This window comes from Leopardus geoffroyi, chromosome B1 (assembly GCF_018350155.1).
Source record: "Leopardus geoffroyi isolate Oge1 chromosome B1, O.geoffroyi_Oge1_pat1.0, whole genome shotgun sequence".
In the NCBI taxonomy this organism is placed as follows: Eukaryota; Metazoa; Chordata; class Mammalia; order Carnivora; family Felidae; genus Leopardus; species Leopardus geoffroyi.
In genome coordinates this window covers 101,337,613-101,357,111 of record NC_059327.1, presented here as the reverse complement: position 1 = coordinate 101,357,111, position 19,499 = coordinate 101,337,613, and the positions used below count along the sequence as shown (strand labels likewise).

Sequence of the window (19,499 nt, the reverse complement as noted above, 5' to 3'; positions counted from 1 at the left end):
GGTGTACTCGATGCTGATTTCTATTTCCCCTGCCCTTTATAGTGACAAAAATGTGGATATTAATGAAGAACAACTGACTGGTTGTCTTCTGAGAAAACTAGGTGAGAGACATATTTTAGTTTTTTAAATTGTAAGAAGCAAGGTAGCAGTAAACAAAGTAATGTGTCTTTGAAGTCTTATATAGATCATAGTTATCTTCAACAGTGTGGAGAATGTTCTTCTCAATAAATTAATGTCCTTTAGAGATAGGGATTTTTTTCTCAATTGATTGGTAGTTGAGCAGTGGAGAGAATACATGACTTGTCTACGGACAAAGTCAGTGTTAGAACTGAGACTTTTAACCCTTGAGCTCTTGGTCTTTCCTATGAGAAATGTTACCTTGGAGTATCAGGCATTACTGATACCATTTTAGGTGAGTTTATTATTAGATATGGAATGCCTGGCTATGTGTTGACGAGTTGATAGGATTCTAGATGTATTGAGTGTGGAAGATTGTAAAGAGTTATCTTGTCCTTCTGTCTCTAGATAGTGCTCTATCAAATGGGAATATTAAGTTGTCTCTTTTTTATGGCAATTATTAATATGATTAGTCTTTCAGTAGTTTTATTAATAGATGGAATAAATTGCTATTTAAACATTAAATGGGTAAAAGTTATGCTAACATATATTTTTAAAAAATTATTTTCTAGATGGCAAGATTGTTTTACCAGGCAACTTTTTGTATTGTACATTCTATGGACGACCATGCAAGTTGCAAGTGTTGAGAGTGAAAGGGACAGATGGCATGATATTGAGAAGGCCTCAGAATGACACTGATGCTCAAGGAATGGCCTGTGAACAGTCCAACATAGACACCAGTACCCTGGATGTAGCCTTACAGCTGAGCCAGTTAGATCTGGAAGAGCCTCGGGATCCAACATCAAGCAGTACTCCTTGCAAACCAGTAGATGACAGAATGATAAATAAAGCTAGTGACATTTTTTCAGATGTTACACAGAGTCCTAGGGACAACAGTGGACTTGAACTAGCAGAGATCACAGGACTTAAATGTAGTTTTGAATTGGCCAAAGGAGGAAATGAGCAACTTGTTAATGAAGAGAGATTGCTAAAGTCAGCCTATGTGGGAACAAAGCACAACACTGATACTTTTTATTTTATTTCTTCAACAACGAGAGTGAATTTTACAAAGATTTGTACAAATTCAGAAGAGCAAGACAACCAATTCAAAGTAACTTACGACATGATAGGAGGCTTAAATAGTCAGCTGAAAACAATTAGAGAAATAATTGAATTGCCTCTCAAGCAGCCTGAACTTTTCAAGAGTTACGGTATGATTCCTTCAGCGTATTGCACCCAGAAGTATTAAATTCGAACTAAAAAGCAGTTGGCTCATTCCATTTAAATAATTGTTCACTTTCTTTTCTTGTTTTTTTTTTTTTCCTGAGTAGTAGGTATGGTAGGAGGTGTGAGTTGCTTTGGGAGATGCCAGTTAAACTGTGAGCTTTTTTTCATGCTTTATCTCTTTAGATTGTAATGTGAGTTAGCTGCAGCCTTGTATCTTCTAACTGCATACTTCCACAATTGTTTGTATTGGATCTAGAATTGGTATCTTGTCATTCTAGATGAGCTGCGATGACCAAAGAAGTAAACCAAACATTCAAATATGTTGGGTAAAATTTCTTTGTTAGGAAATGTAGCTGTGTGCAGATCTATTTGCATTTAAGCAAGTGGTTAAGGGAGTGATTGGCTCCTAGGAAACTCAGGGATTCCTCTGTATGGTAATTGCCCAGATCCTCTGCATGTATTTGATGCCTACCATCTCTTTCTCTGCCTTTTCCTTTTTCATGAGTCTATATATAAATATGGAATGAACCCTTGGATCGACATTTTGCTAGTAATCTTTATATAGTCTAAGTTGGCTAGTTGGATGAAAATTAAGATTGATGGCTTGTTTTGGATGTCCTTGTTCTTGTCTGAGCTTTGTGTTCTGATTATTGAACTGTGCTGTGTGGGATGGGACATAGCAATTTTGTGGATGTCCAGCCAGTTTTTCACCAGTGTGCCTGGCCTGGTTGGGTCTACTGAGAGAGAAAAAATCATTTCTGGAGATCAGTGTTTGGGCCAGTTAGTACATTTTGAGGGGAAGGGGCAGGGTCAGAAGGTCTGACTCTTACTTTAGTTTTGTGATACAAGGTAAATTTACAACTCATGTTTGCAATCATATGATAACACAAGAAACCTAGTAATGTTGAATACAGTCTTCTTTTTCTTCTAGGAATTCCTCCACCTAGAGGAGTGTTACTCTATGGCCCTCCAGGTACTGGGAAGACCATGATTGCTAGGGCTGTTGCTAATGAAGTCGGAGCCTATGTTTCTGTAATTAATGGTCCTGAAATTATAAGCAAGTAGGTGCATAATTCAATAGAATAAACAGTTTTATTAAATACTTCTTAAATGTGTTTCAAAAAAATGACCGCATAGCATTCCCTCTGGATATTCATATGTTGAAATACTTTAAATTTGCTTTTAATTGTGTATAAAAATTAAGTTTTGAAAATAATTTTTGAAAGTAGTTTTAAGTGTTCTGGAAATATTTGAAAAGTCAGATGAACTTTTAAAGACGAAACTTTAAAAACACTAAAAGTTGGTCCTTAAATGTATTTTATTTGTTACAGATTCTATGGGGAGACAGAAGCAAGGCTACGTCAGATATTTGCTGAAGCCACTCTACGGTATTCTTTACATTTAGATGTTTGTAATTAGTAGTCAAGGATATTGTAATCAAAGTACACTTACTAACACTATATGAAGCATGAAAGAACAGTACAAAAATAATACCGATAGCACTAGCAATGATTGTAAATCTAATGAAGTTGTATTTAATGTATTTTTATCTAATATTGTCTTGAAAGTTTGATAAGTGAGTTACTGAATTACATAAAGTAGGAAAATTAAAACAGATGGTAAGTCAGGTGATTTTGCTTGAGCATATAAATGTATGATTTTCTTTCTTTAGAATACCTACAGTACTTAGGCATATCCAGTTTATGTAGTTGCCTTAGTAGATTGTATCATAGTAGCCCTTTATGCTTAATTTTTTTTTATTATAGTTTGCTTCAAAGAGACAGATATGTTGCTCTTTAGAAACAGTTTGCTTTGATTATTCCTCAGTTTAGGCTACCTATTGCGTTGCAATGAGTGTAAGAGTGTGGTCTATAACATGGTCTAATGTAATGTTATTTGTAATAAGGCTGTCTCTACCACTGTTTTGGTTTTTAACTTACCATAATTCTACTCTTGTCAAAGGAACTTTCATATTTAAAGTTTTTTTTCCCAGAGACAGCAGATGAAAAAAGTAGTTGGTTGTCCCAATACTAAAAATTTGAGAACCAGTGGTATACCTTATTATGTAGTATGTTTTTGTTGTTATGTTCCTGGAAGTTGAAGCTTTCTATTGTGAGAGAATTCACATCGTTTTATGGGAGAACTCATCATCTTGAGAGTTCTTTTTTTAATAGGCTAAAAAAAAAAAAAGAGAGGGTGAGCATTTGGAATTTCTTTCTTTTTTTAATGTTTATTTATTTTTGAGAGAGACACTGCGAGTCGGGGAGAGGCAGAGAGAGAGGGAGACACAGAATCCAAGCAGGCTCCAGGCTCTGAGCTGTCAGCACAGAGCCTGATGAAGGGGTTGAACCCACAAACCTTGAGATCATGACCTGAGCTGAAGTTGGATGCTCAAATGACTGAGCCCCCAGGCACCACCCCCCCCCCTGACTTTTTTTAGTGTTTATTGGAATTTCTATTCCTTGGAATTTACACCTGCTTCAAGGGACATCTCTGGCCTCATCTTCTGAATTGTTGCAATCATAACAATTTATTGGGCATTAGCAGTCAACTTCTGTTTGGGCATAGACTCATGAGTAGTAGACTATTCTCAATAGTCTTCTTTTTATTGAGTTCAGATCTGTTAGAACAATTAATCTAAGGTTTTTCATCCTATTGCCTTTGTCTTAATATTATTAATTAAAGCCCTAAATTTGATGCATTAAATTTCCTTTTTTTAGTTTTTTATTTTAATTCCAGTATAGTTTGCAGTATTATATTAGTTTCAGATGTACAATATAGTGATTCAGCAATTCCGTATATCACCCATTGCTCATCAGGACGATTGTCCTCCTTAATCCCCATCACCTATTTCACCCATCCCTCTGGTAATCATCAGTTGTTCTCTATATTTAAAAGTCTGTTTTTTAGCTTGTCTTCCTCTTTCTCACCCTCTCTCACTGTATTTTTTTTCCTTTGCTCATTTGTTTTGTTTCTTAAATTCAAGGGTAAGTGAAATAATATGGTATTTGTCTTTCTCTTACTGACTTATTTTACTTAGTATTATATTTTGTAGCTCCATCCATGTCATTGCAAATGGCAAGATCTCATTCTTTTTATGGCTGAATAATATTCCATTGTGTATTAATACCACATCTTCTTTATCCACTCATTTATTGATGGACACTTGGGCTACTTCCATAATTTGGCTATTGTAAATAATGCTACTATAAACATAGGGGTGCATACCTTTGAATGAGTATTTTTGTATTTTTTTGGTAAATACCCAGTAGTGTGATTGCTGGATTGTAGGGTAGTTCTGTTTTTAACTTTTTGAGGAACCTCCACAGTGACTGCACCAGTTTGCATTCCCACCAGCATAAGGCATGAGGGTTCCTTTTTCTCCACATCCACACCAACGCTTGTTGTTTCTTGTGTTTTTTATTTTAGCCAGTCTGACCAGTGGGAGGTGATATCTCATTGTAGTTTTGATTTGCATTTTCCTCTGATAAGTAATGTTGAGCATCTTTTATGTGTCTGTTGGCAATCTGTATACCTTCTTTGGAGAAATGTATGTTCATGTCTTTTGCCCATTTTTAGTTGGATTATTTGTGTTTTGGATGTTGAGGTATATCAGTTCTTCTTATGTTTTGGATAGTAACCCTTTATAGGATATGTCATTGAAAGTATCTTCTCCCATTTAGTAGGATTGCCTTTTAGTTTTGTTAATTATTTAGTTTGCTATGCAAAAGCTTTTTATTTTGATGTATTCCCAATAGGTTTTTTTTTTTTTCCCCTTGCCTTAGGAGACATATCTAGAAAAATGCTTCTCTGGCCAATGTCAGAGAAATTACTGCCTGTGCTCTCTCCTAGGGTTTTTATGGTTTCACATCTCACATTTAGGTTTTTAATTCATTTTTGAATTTATTTTTGTGTATGGTGTAAATTTCATTCTTTTGCATGTGCATTTCAGTTAAGAATTTAAGAGTACTCCCTTTTAGTTTTGTAATTGGAATGGGTTGTATCAAATTTAAAAATCATATGTATATTAAAAAATTCATTTTACTTGTTTTTTTCAGGCACCCATCAATTATTTTTATTGATGAGCTGGATGCACTTTGTCCTAAAAGAGAAGGGGCTCAGAATGAAGTGGAAAAAAGAGTGGTAGCATCACTGTTAACACTGATGGATGGTATTGGTTCAGTAAGTATAGCACCAGTATTGATTCTGTGTAGGAAAGGGTTGCCTCTTAATAGTATGTATGTAGTAGCAAAAACTAACAAATATGTCTGAGTTTTGGGGTATTCTAGGATAGGGAAAAATATTAGCCATAAAAACTAGAGGAAAGACCCCTAAAATAATTTTCTTCAGCAGAAATCTTAGTAACTTCTAGGATAGTATACCTGCACTGTCTTTTTTACCGTATAAAATAATATACAATGATGGATTTCTTTTATAATAAATGATATTAACTTAAAAACCGGAAGCAGGGTGCCTGGGTGGCTCAGTCGGTTAAGCCTGTGACTTTGGCTCAGGTCGTGATCTCACTGGTCACGTGTTCAAGCCCTACGTTGGGCTTTGTGCTGACAGCTCAGAGCTGGAGCCTGTTTTGGATTCTGTCTCCCTCTCCGTCTCTGCCCTGCCCCCACTCGTGCTCTTTCTTTTTCAAAAATAAATAAACATAGGGGCGCCTGGGTGGCTCAGTCGGTTGAGTGTCCGACTTCGGCTCAGGTCATGATCTCATGGTCCATGAGTTCCAGCCCCGCGTCGGGCTCTGTGCTGATGGCTCAGAGCCTGGAGCCTGTTTCAGATTCTGTGTCTCCCTCTCTCTCTGACCCTCCCCCGTTCATACTCTGTCTCTCTCTGTCTCAAAAATAAATAAACGTTAAAAAAAATTAAAAAAAAATAAATAAATAAACATTGAAAAAAATTATTTTAATAAAATAAAAAACCAGAAACAAAAATCAGTAAAGAAGATTTAGATATATTTTAGAGGATTTTACTAAGAAATTTCATGATTAAGTCTTGAATACTCATGTACAAATTGATTCTTTTGGGGCTTTAAGTTTGACAGTAGAAAGGAAATAAAGAATAATGGAAAAATATGTTTGTGCAACATTTAAATTTTTTTTAATTAAAAAATTTTTTTTATGTTTATTTATTTTTGAAGAGAGAGAGAGCGCAAGAGAGAGAGAGAGGGAGAGAGCGCAAGCTGGGGAGGTCAGAGAGAGGGAGAGAAAAACCCCAAGTGGGCTCTGTGCTTTCAGTGTGGAGCTGGACATGGGGCTTGAACTCACGGATTGTGAGATCATGCTCTGAACTGAAACCAAGAGTCAGACGCTTAACCAACTGAGCCACCCAGGTGCCCCTGTTTGTGCAGGGTTTAAAAAGAAGCTACCCATGATAGATTCTATATAATCTATAGATTCTCTCTATAGATTCTCTGATAGGGCATACACTTGCAAATTAATAAAGACTGTGCTGCTTGTGAAAGGAAGATCCATAGATGTAGAAGCAGGAATGAAGAAAAATTCTTTCAGACTCCTGACAGCCATTTACCAGAATACATTTCTTATGCAGGATTTTTACATAAATAACTCGTTTTGTAGAGTCATGTTAGAACCGAAAGAAATTTTAGAAATCATGTAGTCCCAAGTCCTCCTTTTGCACATTGCAAAACTGGACTGTTAGAACTTTTTGGTTTTTACTACTTGTTGGTAAAAACTAAACATGTGAAAATAATGTGAAGGTTGGGTTTTAAGTGTCTGTTATTTGCTAACATGCGTTACAATTTTAAGAGTAACATTAGAGAAGAGTTGAACCTGGAGGAAGCTGGATGACCACCTCGTTCTCAGTCTAGGTGCAATAACTAGGTGTGATCATCCCAGGTTTGGTTCTCCGTCTTTAAAATTGGAGAGTTCAGTGATGTTAGTATGTTGGAGGTGGCAGGGCTGAGGACTGACTCACAATAGCAACACTCAGGAGAGACATACATAAACTGGGATGCCAGTTTGTCTATTTATAATAAGAATATCATCATTAAGCCAACCAGATATCTTTGTTTATGGTTGAATCTTTTCATCTTGAAGACAAATATGTATAGAGAGCTGTATTATAATTAGAAGAGTTTTTGGGAAGTATAAAATCGGATGGAAGGCTTTGTGTTGGAGGATCTTAATTACTATGTCACTCTGCTTTCTCTGCTGCTAGGGTAAGTCTACTCTGGACTGGTGTTCTTGTCTATGGGCAGGACTGGAAGCATCTGACACTGATGTTTTAGTGTGAAAATGCTTAAGGGCCTGTATTTATCTTCTAGATTCATAATTCATAGATTTTATTGTAATCCATGCATTTTCTGTTGGCACATCCAGTACAATTGAACAGGTTGAGTTTTCTTACTTTCAATCACGTTTCAGTTAAACTTGTATTACACTGTATCATCAGAATAGAGTGTTGGATAACCTCACAGGTGGCTGATCATTATGTTAGTTTTTTATAATTTGTTGTTTTAAATTTCATTCCTGGGGCACCTGGGTGGCTCAGTTGGTTAAACATCTGACATCGGGTCAGTTATGATCTCATGGTTCATAGGTTTGAGCCCTGTGTTGGGCTCTGTGCTGGCAGCTCAGAGTCTGGAGCCTGCTTTGGATTCTGTTTCCCTCTCTCCCTGCCCCTCCATTCATGAAGATGGTGAAGTTTAGATGCTAAAAATGGGAGAGACATCACTTACTATAGTTGGAGAGGTAATTATTGGAAAACTCTCTAGGTGAGGGAGTATTTAGGCTGAACTTAGGAAGATATGGGATGAGTAATAAAAGTGTAATGGGTAGGACTTAGCAGCCTGGACAGTTAGATTCATCTGATCTACAGAGCCAGTGCCAATATGTTTATTACTTTTAAAAGTAATGATATTTATTCTCATTTTGTTAGGAAGGAAGTGAAGGACAAGTGTTGGTCCTTGGGGCCACAAATCGCCCTCATGCCTTAGATGCTGCACTTCGAAGACCTGGACGATTTGATAAAGAGATTGAGATTGGAGTTCCTAATGCTGAGGATCGGCTAGATATCCTCCAGAAGCTTCTTCGAACTGTACCCCATTTGCTCACTGAAGCTGAGCTGCTACAGCTGGCAAATAGTGCTCATGGGTACGTTGGAGCAGACTTGAAAGCTTTGTGTAATGAAGCAGGTGAGTGTGCTTTGCTACTGTGAGTCTGTATTGATGGGCTTCATAAAGCTGGTTTATTTACATGCTGATAATTTATGTCATATATCTTAATGGAAATAGGTAATCATTTCTAATTATATATATATTGAAAACTAGATAAGTCAGAAAACTGTTGAAAACAAATAAAAATCATGCTTTATCTTCTAAAGGTAACCACTATTACAGCATACATCCTTTTATACTTTTCCTAAGTACACATGTACACACACACACAGTATCAGATGCATTGATGGCAGTTTTGATGATGACAATATTTATTGATATTGTGCTGTGAAAATTAGGGAGAAGTGCCTACAGGAGGATCAAAATTTTCCTTATGGTGAAGCTTTGTATTTCTTGAATTGCCAAAAAAGTACTTAGCAAAACCTGGAATTCTGTGCCTCAGAGTATGTGATGGTGATATTTAAGTCTGAAAATGTATAAGGGCTGTTATTAATCAGTTGAGTCTTTGACTCTAAGAACTTCACCATAGCATAACTGTATTTACTTGGAAAGCCCTTAAGACCTTTTGACATTTGTGTAATTTTTCAGAGTAATTTTAACTATGAAAAATATTCAAATCAGGGCAGTTTTTATAAGGTATTGAAATAAGAATATATTGAGAAAATATGTAATAGTTTTTTATTGCTTTTGTTTGTTTATTTTTTGGTCTCAAGAGGTTGTGTTTATTTTCTGGTAACCTTGAAAAGCTGGGCATATACCTCAAGGCATCTCTGTTGTGCCAGTAATCTTAGGTTCCTTAAATTTATTCCCATTTCTTGTGCGGGCATATGTTTTCTAGGTCCTTTTATACTTTAGAAGGAATTTTTTCATTTGTCGTACTCTCTCATTCCAGTTTGTGACTGATCCAACGTTTTCAAAAGGTGTTTTAAAGAAAGTTTAGCCTGTTTACATACTAATGAAAGAAATTAAATTTTTAGTTGGAACTTTAGAGTTTTAGTATAGAAATATGGTAACTTTTACTTTCACATTATTGATTCACACTTACATCTAAGGTATTAGGCTTTTAAGACCTTTCCATTAGTCCTTTTATCTTTCTAATCTTGCTCAATATTGCAGGGAAGAGAATATAGAACAAAACAGGTTGGAAAAGAAAACTTGGAAGAGATATTTAGGGGTCCTTGAATATCTTACTTTTGGTGGAGAAAGTCAGCTTTTATTCTATTTGATCATTGTCACAATTTCCATGATAGAGGATGCACAACTGGGGGAGACTAAACATTCGTTTGGTACATTATGGTCTAGGACAGATCCCTTTCTATCTAGTTTCTTGTGCTTCACAAGAAATGGTGGGTGTAGTCATGGAAGTGAATTCCCTAGTTATCAAGAAGCAGAAGTGTCAGTGTGGATAACTTTGCTTCCTTTATTCTATTAGGTTATAATGAAGAGTCTGAATTACTATGTAGGCATTGCTTTGGATTCATTCTTCAGTACCTTTTATCAAGCATTTTTTTTGACTTTCTAATACATTCATGCATTCTAGAAGGTTCTGGGATTCTTGCTGTCCAGAAACACACAATATGATAAAGGAAAGGGATTTGTGAACAACTACTTAACACAGTGGTATATGTACTCCTAAAACTTTGGAGAATGTAGTAACTTCTCCTGTGCGGAAAGGAATGCTGTGGTTATATGATTTAAGTTTTAATTTCACAAGTTAGAATAGTCCAGAAATTAAGTTGTGTCCTGAGACATTAAAGGGAATTGTGATAATGTAATTTACATACATACAGATGTAAATAGGACCATCTGCTTTTGTAGGCTGTGTGGTACCCCCAAGAACTTCAGGGAAATGACAAGAAGATTTGAGAGTTCTGATGTTACATTTAAATGAAATGTAGGTTTCATACATTTAAATGAAAAAGTTGTGAAAGGGTCAGAAGGTGGGATGGAGAGGGGCCTCCAACCTGAAGTTATGTACATATGTATGTATGTATGTATGTATGTATGTATGTATGTATGTGGGACATATGTGGTACATACAAACAGTAAATAAATATTAACTTCTGTTAATGTGACTTAATAGTAATTTCAAATTGTAAGTATTGAATTGATCTTTTTCCCTCCAATCTAGCAATGAATCGGTTTATGAGAAAGTAATTTTTAAAAGATTAGCATTATAATTAGAGTGTAGGGAAAATATGTGGTTTTGTGTATACTGCCTTAAATACTAGTGTATGTTGTGTTATGTAGCATCATTCCTTACCTAGCAGAATAAGGTTTAAGAACAGTGTACTAGAATGTTTTTGCAACGCGTTTTTCTAAAGAGACAGGGGATATAGTAGAAAATGAATTTTGAGGGTTGGACAGACTTTGGTCAAGTTCTTTGCCTTATCTGAGTCTTAGTTTTCCCCATTTGTAGATTGAGGGGGTTGTGGTAGATGGTATCTAAGTGCCCTTGTAAATATGACATCCCCTAGGTTAAAGGGAAAACAAGAAAGAAATGGGGCGGGGGGGGGGGGTGGACCAACGAAAGGATAGGAAGGATTAGAAAAAGGAAGGGGGAAAATAATAAAGAAATAACCAAGTTACTCACTAAATATGGCCTGGCCTCATTAACTACTTTCTTCCTACATCTGTCTGGCCTTTCTGCCCTTCATTGTCTTCTCTTTTGTACCTGTTTGTCTGAATAACTGAAACTTAAGTGATTAGTTGGGGCTTTCTCCTATGGTGTTCTTAGAAATAATGACACAAAGCAGACTAAGGTCAGTTGTGAAGTTAACTGTATTTTCTCATTGAAACAATTTTATAATTTCTGACTATGGATTTGGCATGAGTAAATTATAAATTTGGCTAATAGTACAACTCAGAAGGAAAGATAAAACAGCTCTAAAACTCAGCGTTAAAAATAGTAGAATTATACTCCAAGTGCTATAGAATAGGCATAAATGTATCCCACATATTGAACACCCAGGGGTATTCCCATATATTACAATCTGTATATTGAGCATAGGAAGAATAAACCCAGCTGTATGGTAAATTTGAACTACTTAGTTATAAATAAAAAGAATTGAACACTTAATGTTGTCTCCTACCTAAATTTAGAGGTTATTAGAAAATAATTTGAATGGGTTTCAGTCTTTTAAAATGACTACTACCTAGGGAAGTTTGAACTGCTTTTTTTTTTTTTTTTTTTTTTTTTTTTTTTCAAACATGTAGTTTCCTTGGGCAAATAGAAGCAGTTGCAATCGTTACATTGACCTTAGAATTATACACAAAGTGGGGCAACCAGGTGGCTCAGTCAGTTAAGTGACCGACTTTGGCTCAGGTCATGATCTCGCAATTTGTGAGTTCAAGCCCCGCATCAGGCTCTGTGCTGGCACCTCAGAGCCTGGAGCCTGCTTTGGATTCTGTGTCTCCCTCTCCTTTTCATGCTCTCTCTCTCTCTCTCAAAAATAAATACAGGTTAAAAAAAATTTAAAAAAAGAATTATACACAAAGTTAGAATCACTGTTTTTATTTAAAAAAATTTATTTAATGTTTATTTTTGAGAGAGAGAGAGAGAGAGAGAGGGACAGAGCATGAGTGGGAGAGGGGCAGAGAGAGAGCGAGACACAGAATTCGAAGCAGGCTCCAGGCTCTGAGCTGTCAGCACAGAGCCTCACCCGGGGCTCAAACCCATGAACTGTGAGATTTTGACCTGAGCTGAAGTCAGATGCCCAACCGACTAAGCTATCCAGGTACCCCCTAGAATCACTGTTTTTTTAAAAAAGAATCAAGATAATACCTTAATATTTGGAGGTAGTGTTAATAATTGCTGGTACATAGTAAGTGCTCAGTAAGTATTTGATCTGATAAGAGTATGTGAAAGCTGGGAGACTTAATGAGAGTTAATTACCACCCCACTCCCCTTGAGTAATAAAAATGTTTATTAACCTGAGAGTTGAATCAGTTTTGTTTTTAAACACCTGTGAGATTCATCTCCCCATCTCCTCTATTGTCTTCAGAAATCCCTGTCTGTGCTGAGGAAACAACTCCATGTGGTTATTGCTACCTTTATAAGTAGCAGTAAACAAAGTGTTCTGTGAATCCTTAAATAACTGCTGCTATTTTCTTGAAAATTCCAGTCCATTTTTGACTTCCCACTGACAAGCTTTCTTAGCTGTGGCTCTGGCTATGGACTTTATATTTTATTTAAAACCTGTGCTTTTCAGGAGGCGTTTTCATTATTCACCAGTTGTACTGTGCTTAAGTGGACAGCTTGAGAATGTCCACTGGCATAGCTGGGAAGTAAGGCACTTTAACTTCCAGATTTGTGAGAACAGTGAGAGAGTCTAGCTCCAGGAGATGTATTCATGAGTACATAGTTAATTTTGTCTCTTTCTATTATGTATTCTTTTCCATGAAATCCATATACATTTCATATGTCCCCACTTCAGGACGGATCACTTGGAGCAGAGGTTCTCAGATTTTTTTATATATCAAAATCACTTGGAGAACTTAGTAAAACCCTGGTGGGTGTGCCCCACTCCCAGAGTTTCTGATTCAGTCCTGGCCAGTGCCTGTGAATTCTCACAAGTTCCCAGCTGATGCTGTTGGTCTGGGGACTACATTTTAAAAGCCGCTGACTTAGGACATTGGTTCTTAAGCCTCGTTATGCATCAGGTTCACCTGGGGAGCTACACACACACATTCCCTCTCCATATTAAGGGAAGTAGAGAACTGGAGCCAGTATTTATGTTTGCCAACTGATTTTGAAGCAGCCAGTTTTGTAGTTGCCTGTGAGCGAGTATTCTGAATCATTTAGGCCAGTGGTTCTCCAGTTTAAACCTGTGTAAGAATCATGTGTAGAGCTTGTTAAAACACACTTCTGGGCCCTATCCTACTAGTTCATTAGGTCCAGGTGGGACCCAAGAATTTGCATTTCTATCAAGTTGTAGGTGATATCATTGCTGTGAGTCCAAGGGCTACCATTTGAGAAGCACTGATCTTAATCCACCAATTCTCTGACTTTTTGAGATTCTCTGTAACTGGTTAAATAACTGGAAAAATTTAGAGACTGTAAATCTCTGACTACCTCTGATGGTGTTGGATTTTTCCCACAGTTTTAATATGATAGTAACGTACTGTTCCAATCTGTATCAATAACTCTCACTCTGGGAGAAAATAAGTGTCCAAATTTGTCTTGTAGGTATGTATAATGGTTCTGAATAAAACTTAAAAATGACAATTCTGAAAGATAGAAAAGTGACAAATAAGGAAACAGTTAAGAGTTAACAGTTAAGAATACAAATAAAAATATATGTGTTTTTCCGAGAATGTTTGCTTGCTTAAGATTTGTGGACCTGTGTATTTGCGTTTTTTGTGCATTGGCTGTCTGATGGTTTTCCTTCTTCCTGGACTGCCTTCTAGTCAGGGAATCCTTGCCAACTTTAACAAAGAGTGGTGCACAGATGTCTAATAATAGCATACATTGAAACGATTCAGAATTTCATATAACCTAAGTGGATTATGTTTCCCATTGTTTTTGTAATCTAAAGGTTATTGTTTGTGGGATGTTAATACAAAAGATCTAAGTCCCTATAGAATATAGAGATGTGCATACTTTTCCAGAGGATAGGTTTATAAGCTATTCCATAGTTTGTAAGAGTGATACTACATCTTCTAAAATATGTTTATCTCAATTGTTCTAATCTTTTATTCCAGTGTTATTAAATATTTTCTATATCTTTTAACTTTGTCTCCATAATGAATATGAAAGTTGGAAATACTACAGTAGTGTCGCTTTCAACACTTCGATCTTTTATCTGAGCAGATATAATGTTTAATGTTGAGGACTGGGTGTGAAACTTATTTTCAAATGTTATATATATTTTTTATAATTAATTTTTGAGCTAGAGTGTGGTTTGATATGTTGTGACTTGTCCAAAAGCCTAATGTTTTGTAGCTCACCTTTTTAAGCAAAGAGCAGCTGCATTTTGAAATGTTTTATCTCAAGTGGACAAGTTGTTTACAAGCTCCACTCTGACACATCCTGACATTTAATGTCTATGTTTGTATTCTTCCTAGGATTAGGCTGCCTTTCTAATTAATTAGTTGCATTAGCCTTTTATTAATTCCCTCAAAATTTATAATGTTTTAAATTAACAACATAGATCAGCAGACCACACTTTCTTGGAAAACATGAAATGTTAATTGTGTAGCAGAGACATGAATTATATAAACTCTGCTGAATGTTAGAAGATGCTTAGCAACAATGTTTTCCAAATATAGGGATTTATTATAAACTTGTCCTTCTATGGCTGCCTGTGCCATTTCAGGAGAGTGAATATAAATAGAGCTTGATTTCTTCAAGAAGTGAACTCAGTCGTTTTGTTTACAGTGAAAGGAAGTACTTGCTTCACATTCTAAGAATTTATCTTTAGCATCCATGTTGATTACATATCATTTCAACATGTTCATACCAAATATTTGGGCCTTGATAAGATAATATCACAGGAAGAATTAAAACTCTTATTTAAACAGTGATTTTTGTCATTATTACACTTAAGTAGGTCTAGTAATAACACTGAGTCTAATTACTATAACATAACTTTTTTTGAGATGGAAAATTTTATCTGTCTTGTACCAGAGTTCTGAGATACTTATATCTATTACTCCCCTCTCCTACCCTTCACTAGCTTATTTCAACAGCAATTTATGGAGGATCTGCTACGCACCAAGTATGTAGCAGTCCAGCTCTTATAAAAGGATTTTTCTCAATTTTTCCACCATTTTTTGAGTTCTGCCAATGTTGTTGTCTAAGTTAGAATAAAAATATTGATTGTGCAAAAATGTAGTAGTTTTAAATAAAGTCCAGGGAGCTAATAGGGTTTTGTGGAAAGCTTGTGGTGAGTTGTAGATTCAGATGCTAAACTACCCTTTTAATTTCTTGAATTGTTTTCTCACCTGCTAACCAGGATATATTTTTTTTAAGTGTTCTTATGAGGTTTAAAAATGTGGTCTGGCTGCCGTAGTTATGATTTTACAGACCCTTGGTTAAGTGTTGTTTTCTCTCTTTAAAAAAAACACAAAAACTCATATTTTGTGTGTATGCATTTCTCTGAGAGAAGATTATTTGGGTTTTAGCAATACTGGTGTTTTATGAAATATTCTTGGTTATCCTAATACAAGAGATGTTAGGGAAATCTGGCAGAATCCTTTACCTTGAAAGAGAAGTAGTTTTTCCTGAATTTGGATCAGTAAATGTCTTGCCCATCAATAAGAAATGTAAACTAGAGGGACGCCTGGGAGGCTCAGTCAGTTAAGCATCCTACTTCAGCTCAGGTCATGATCTCATGGTTCCTGGGTTCGAGCAGCTCTGTGCTGACAGCTCAGAGCCTGGAGCCTGTTTCAGATTCTGTGTCTCCCTCTCTCTCTGCCCCTCCCTGCTCATGCTCTGTTTCTCTCTCTCAAAATAAATAAACATTAAAAAAAAAAAATGTAAACTAGAGATAGTGTGTTAGAGCTTGTTTTGGGTCCCCTCCCTGCCAGATTTCCTTGCTGAATTTGGGAGCTTTCATATCACACATAGGCAGAGTCACAATCTCTTCCCTCCCCTCCCTGCCCAGCGTGTGAGTCTGCTGCAGGCCGGTAGTAGAGCAACAAAATTAAGTCGATGTACTGTATATTACAATTATCATTATCATTAATGCATTTTGTAATGGATCATGTCTTTATTATTGTAGCTGGATAAATAAGCAGTAATTATGCGGTACAAAATCTCATGAAACAATGAATTTTCTCTTATGTTTTGTAATTCTGATATGTAATGATAGTTTTACTTGTGATGCTGGGAAAAACTACTGCATAAATACTTTGGATTTTATATAAAAGATGGATTTTTTTGTTGTTGGTCAGTGAATTGAATATCTTAATATTACTTTTGCTTTTTATTTGAAAGGACTGGAGCTGAATGGTTTGTTTCAGAAAAACAAGTGGTAGTTTTGATTCTATTTAAATTCTCAGTGATGTATACCAAATACTTCACTAGTGGAAAGTTTTCTTAATTGTCTTGCCAAGAGTATAAAAGTAGGAAACTTGAGGAAAGTTTTTCTTCCTAATTAAAGCAATCACAAAAGTAAAATAAGTCTATCTAAATAAGATATTTTTAAGTTATTATTTATTTATTTTACTCTTTCTTTGTCAGATCCTGTAAGCTTGATTTTCAAAATTTATTCAGAATTTGATCTTTAAAAAAAAAAAAACAGCTGTTTCCATTGCTCTTATCTGGACTATTGTGATATCATCTCCTGCTCACTGGGTCCTCCATCCTTTGTTACATTGTCTGAGGTGTAGGATTTGAATTGTAGGTTTTGGAGATGAAGAGAGCCTTGGTTAGATTTGGGAGTTGTCAGCAATTAGATGGTGACTGAAGCCATTGAAATGAATGAAATCGCTTAGAGTGACTGGAGTTCATTCATTTATTTATTTATTGAGCCATACACTGCACTGGGTGCTGGGGCTGCCCCAGTGAACAAGGCAGCCCTGGGCCCTCTCTTCTTAGGGCTCAAGATGCCTAAGGAAGTACTGCAGAGTAACAGGTAATTACAGTACAGTGTGTTGGGTGTTTGTGATTCATCAGGGAGGTTTTAGAATGATAATGAAGAGAGAGCAGGGACTGGCAAGTGGCTAGAGAATTGGAAAGAGAACTGAAAAAGTGTTGACTCAAATAAGGGAAGATTTCAGAGAGGAAGTAATTAGAAATAGTGTTGTATTAGTTACCAGTAATCCATTGTGTCAGCCATTGTTTGAAGTGCCTTACATGTATTAATGCATGTTTTACTCACTGCATCCCTTACTAAGTTATCTTCGTTTTATAGGTGAGGAGACTTAGGTCTGAGAGCTTAAGGAACGCTCACAAGATCACACAGGAGATAAGTAGTGGAGCTAGGAACACAACAGTATTGGAGACTGACCACAGTGACATCAGTTGCTTAGTTTCTTACCTGGGAAGTCTTCATGGCCTTAGAAGAGAGTAGTTCTAGTAGGATCCTATTGCTAGCTCCTAGACTGCAATAAATTGAGGGGTGATTGAAAGTTGAGGGAACAGAGATAGTCCTTGTGAATTACTTTTTCAATTTTAATGTTATTATTTAGAGTTTTGTACCTTCCATAAAAAAGGGTTGATATAGTAGGCCTGCCCTCTGCCTTTGCCACATCTGTGCCCTCTTTTCCTCCTCAGGTCAAAACCAGATCAGGTTATATTCCATCATTATCTTCCTGGTTCCTTCTTTCTGATCTGGGCCTTGCTCTAGTCTACCAAGCCATAGATCTTCAACTTGTCTTGGCAGAAGAATTGTACTGTAGTCAACTATCTTTTTTTTTTTTTTTTTTAATGTTTATTTATATTTGAAGGAGAGAGAGAGACAGAGTGTGAATGGGGAGGGGCAGAGAGAGAGGGACACATAGAATCCAAAGCAGGCTTCAGGTTCCAAGCTGTCAGCACAGAGCCCAACGTGGGGCTCAAACTCACAAGCCATGAGATCATGACCTGAGCCGAAGTTAGATGCCCAATTGACTGAGCCACCCAGGTGCCCCCCCCCCCTTTTTTTTAAGTCAGCATTTTAATAAGCTTGGTAAGCCAAGTAAGTGAATAATTTGACATTAAAAATTTGGAACTAAAAGCTATATTTTCAGGAAAGTTTGTTAAACCTGGGACTAGTGAAGTGAATTAATCCTGACATTTTAGAACTAGACCTTCTCAGAAATCATTTAGTACATTTCCTTATTTCACGGATGAGGATAGACTATGTGATCTATCAAGGCTCAAGCAGTGAGTGAAATCTTGGCCCAGGATTCGGGTCTTGAGACCAGTGTGCCTTCTGTAGTGCCATTACATTTAAAAACAACTTTTGAAAGTGATAGTGGCCTCAGAATAGACCTGGCTTCTGCAGGCAGCTTACATTACACCAAACACTTGAAATATAAATAAAGCAAGAATGACAATACCTTCTTTGAGGGTTTTGTTTGATTTCTTTTCTATTAACAAGCAGTGAGAAATGGAACTCTCCCGGTGATATATCAAGTGATACTTATCACCTTGTCTATACTTAATATTAAGTTGAGGGAGAGTAAAGACTCCAGATAAAACAGAAATTGTCTGTAGTTTGGATATTTTGAAGAAAATATGTGTTAAAAAAGGAGACATAGATTTTATTATAGTTGCTTTTAGTCTTCATGTGCCTGAGAAAATTTTATGTTCAACTTTTACAATTCAAATCTGAGATCCAGATGCCATGTTTCATGTTACTTTTTCACATAATTAAATGTCTGTAGGGTAGGTGGTAATTCTGAAAAGCATTAGCCCTGTGATCAGTTTAAGTTCATTGTTAGCTTCCAGTGAAGCAACTTAAATGCAGAGTCTCAAAAATAATATAATTTAGTCAGCATAGAGTATACAATTGTTAGATTCCATATGTGTGGGGCAAGATGATGTTTGTTGATTGAATCTGGAGCAGATGGTTTTGAAGAACATGAATGTAGAATAATCGTTCTTGTCCAGAAATGATTATATCTGGACAGTGATGTGGGGCTTAAGGGAAGAACATGTTTTAGACTGGAAAGAATGTGTTGGTATTAGGATTGCCTGAAGCATTTTGACTTTTCTTCATTGTGTCTTGTTTTCCATTCTCAAAAGTTTTGAGAGCATTGGAAAATAAAATAATTAAAACAAAATGACAAATTTATTGTTTAATTAGCTACACCTGTTTTTGTCTCAAAGTTGTGTTTTTTAAGAACATAGACGTATTGCTTCTGTTTTTGTTTACATTTTAAAAATTAACTTTAAACTTAGTAAGGAAAGGAAATGTCATAGATTGCTTGCCCTAAGCTATAGTCACTGATGGTGTACATGTGTCCATTTGCTCCTCTAGTTAATTGTTTACTTCTGGTTTATAAAAATACACGTGTTTTTAAAAACTTAATTTCTTGGCATAGATTCTAATATGGCCTCATTAAGAATGGTTGATGT

General features: G+C 36.1%; 1 protein-coding gene across 4 annotated transcripts in view; it reads left to right on the top strand.

The window, feature by feature from the left end:
- The window catches only part of SPATA5 (spermatogenesis associated 5), a 374,748-nt gene that overhangs the window by 10,050 nt on the left and 345,199 nt on the right, over nt 1–19,499 (top strand). For all 4 annotated transcript variants that reach the window (XM_045468189.1, XM_045468183.1, XM_045468197.1 and 1 more), the window contains exons 4-9: nt 43–101; nt 690–1,328; nt 2,276–2,405; nt 2,676–2,732; nt 5,403–5,526; nt 8,254–8,509. In XM_045468189.1, coding sequence (XP_045324145.1) covers nt 43–101; nt 690–1,328; nt 2,276–2,405; nt 2,676–2,732; nt 5,403–5,526; nt 8,254–8,509 — 1,265 coding nt within the window. The remainder of the gene's footprint in view (nt 1–42; nt 102–689; nt 1,329–2,275; nt 2,406–2,675; nt 2,733–5,402; nt 5,527–8,253; nt 8,510–19,499) is intronic.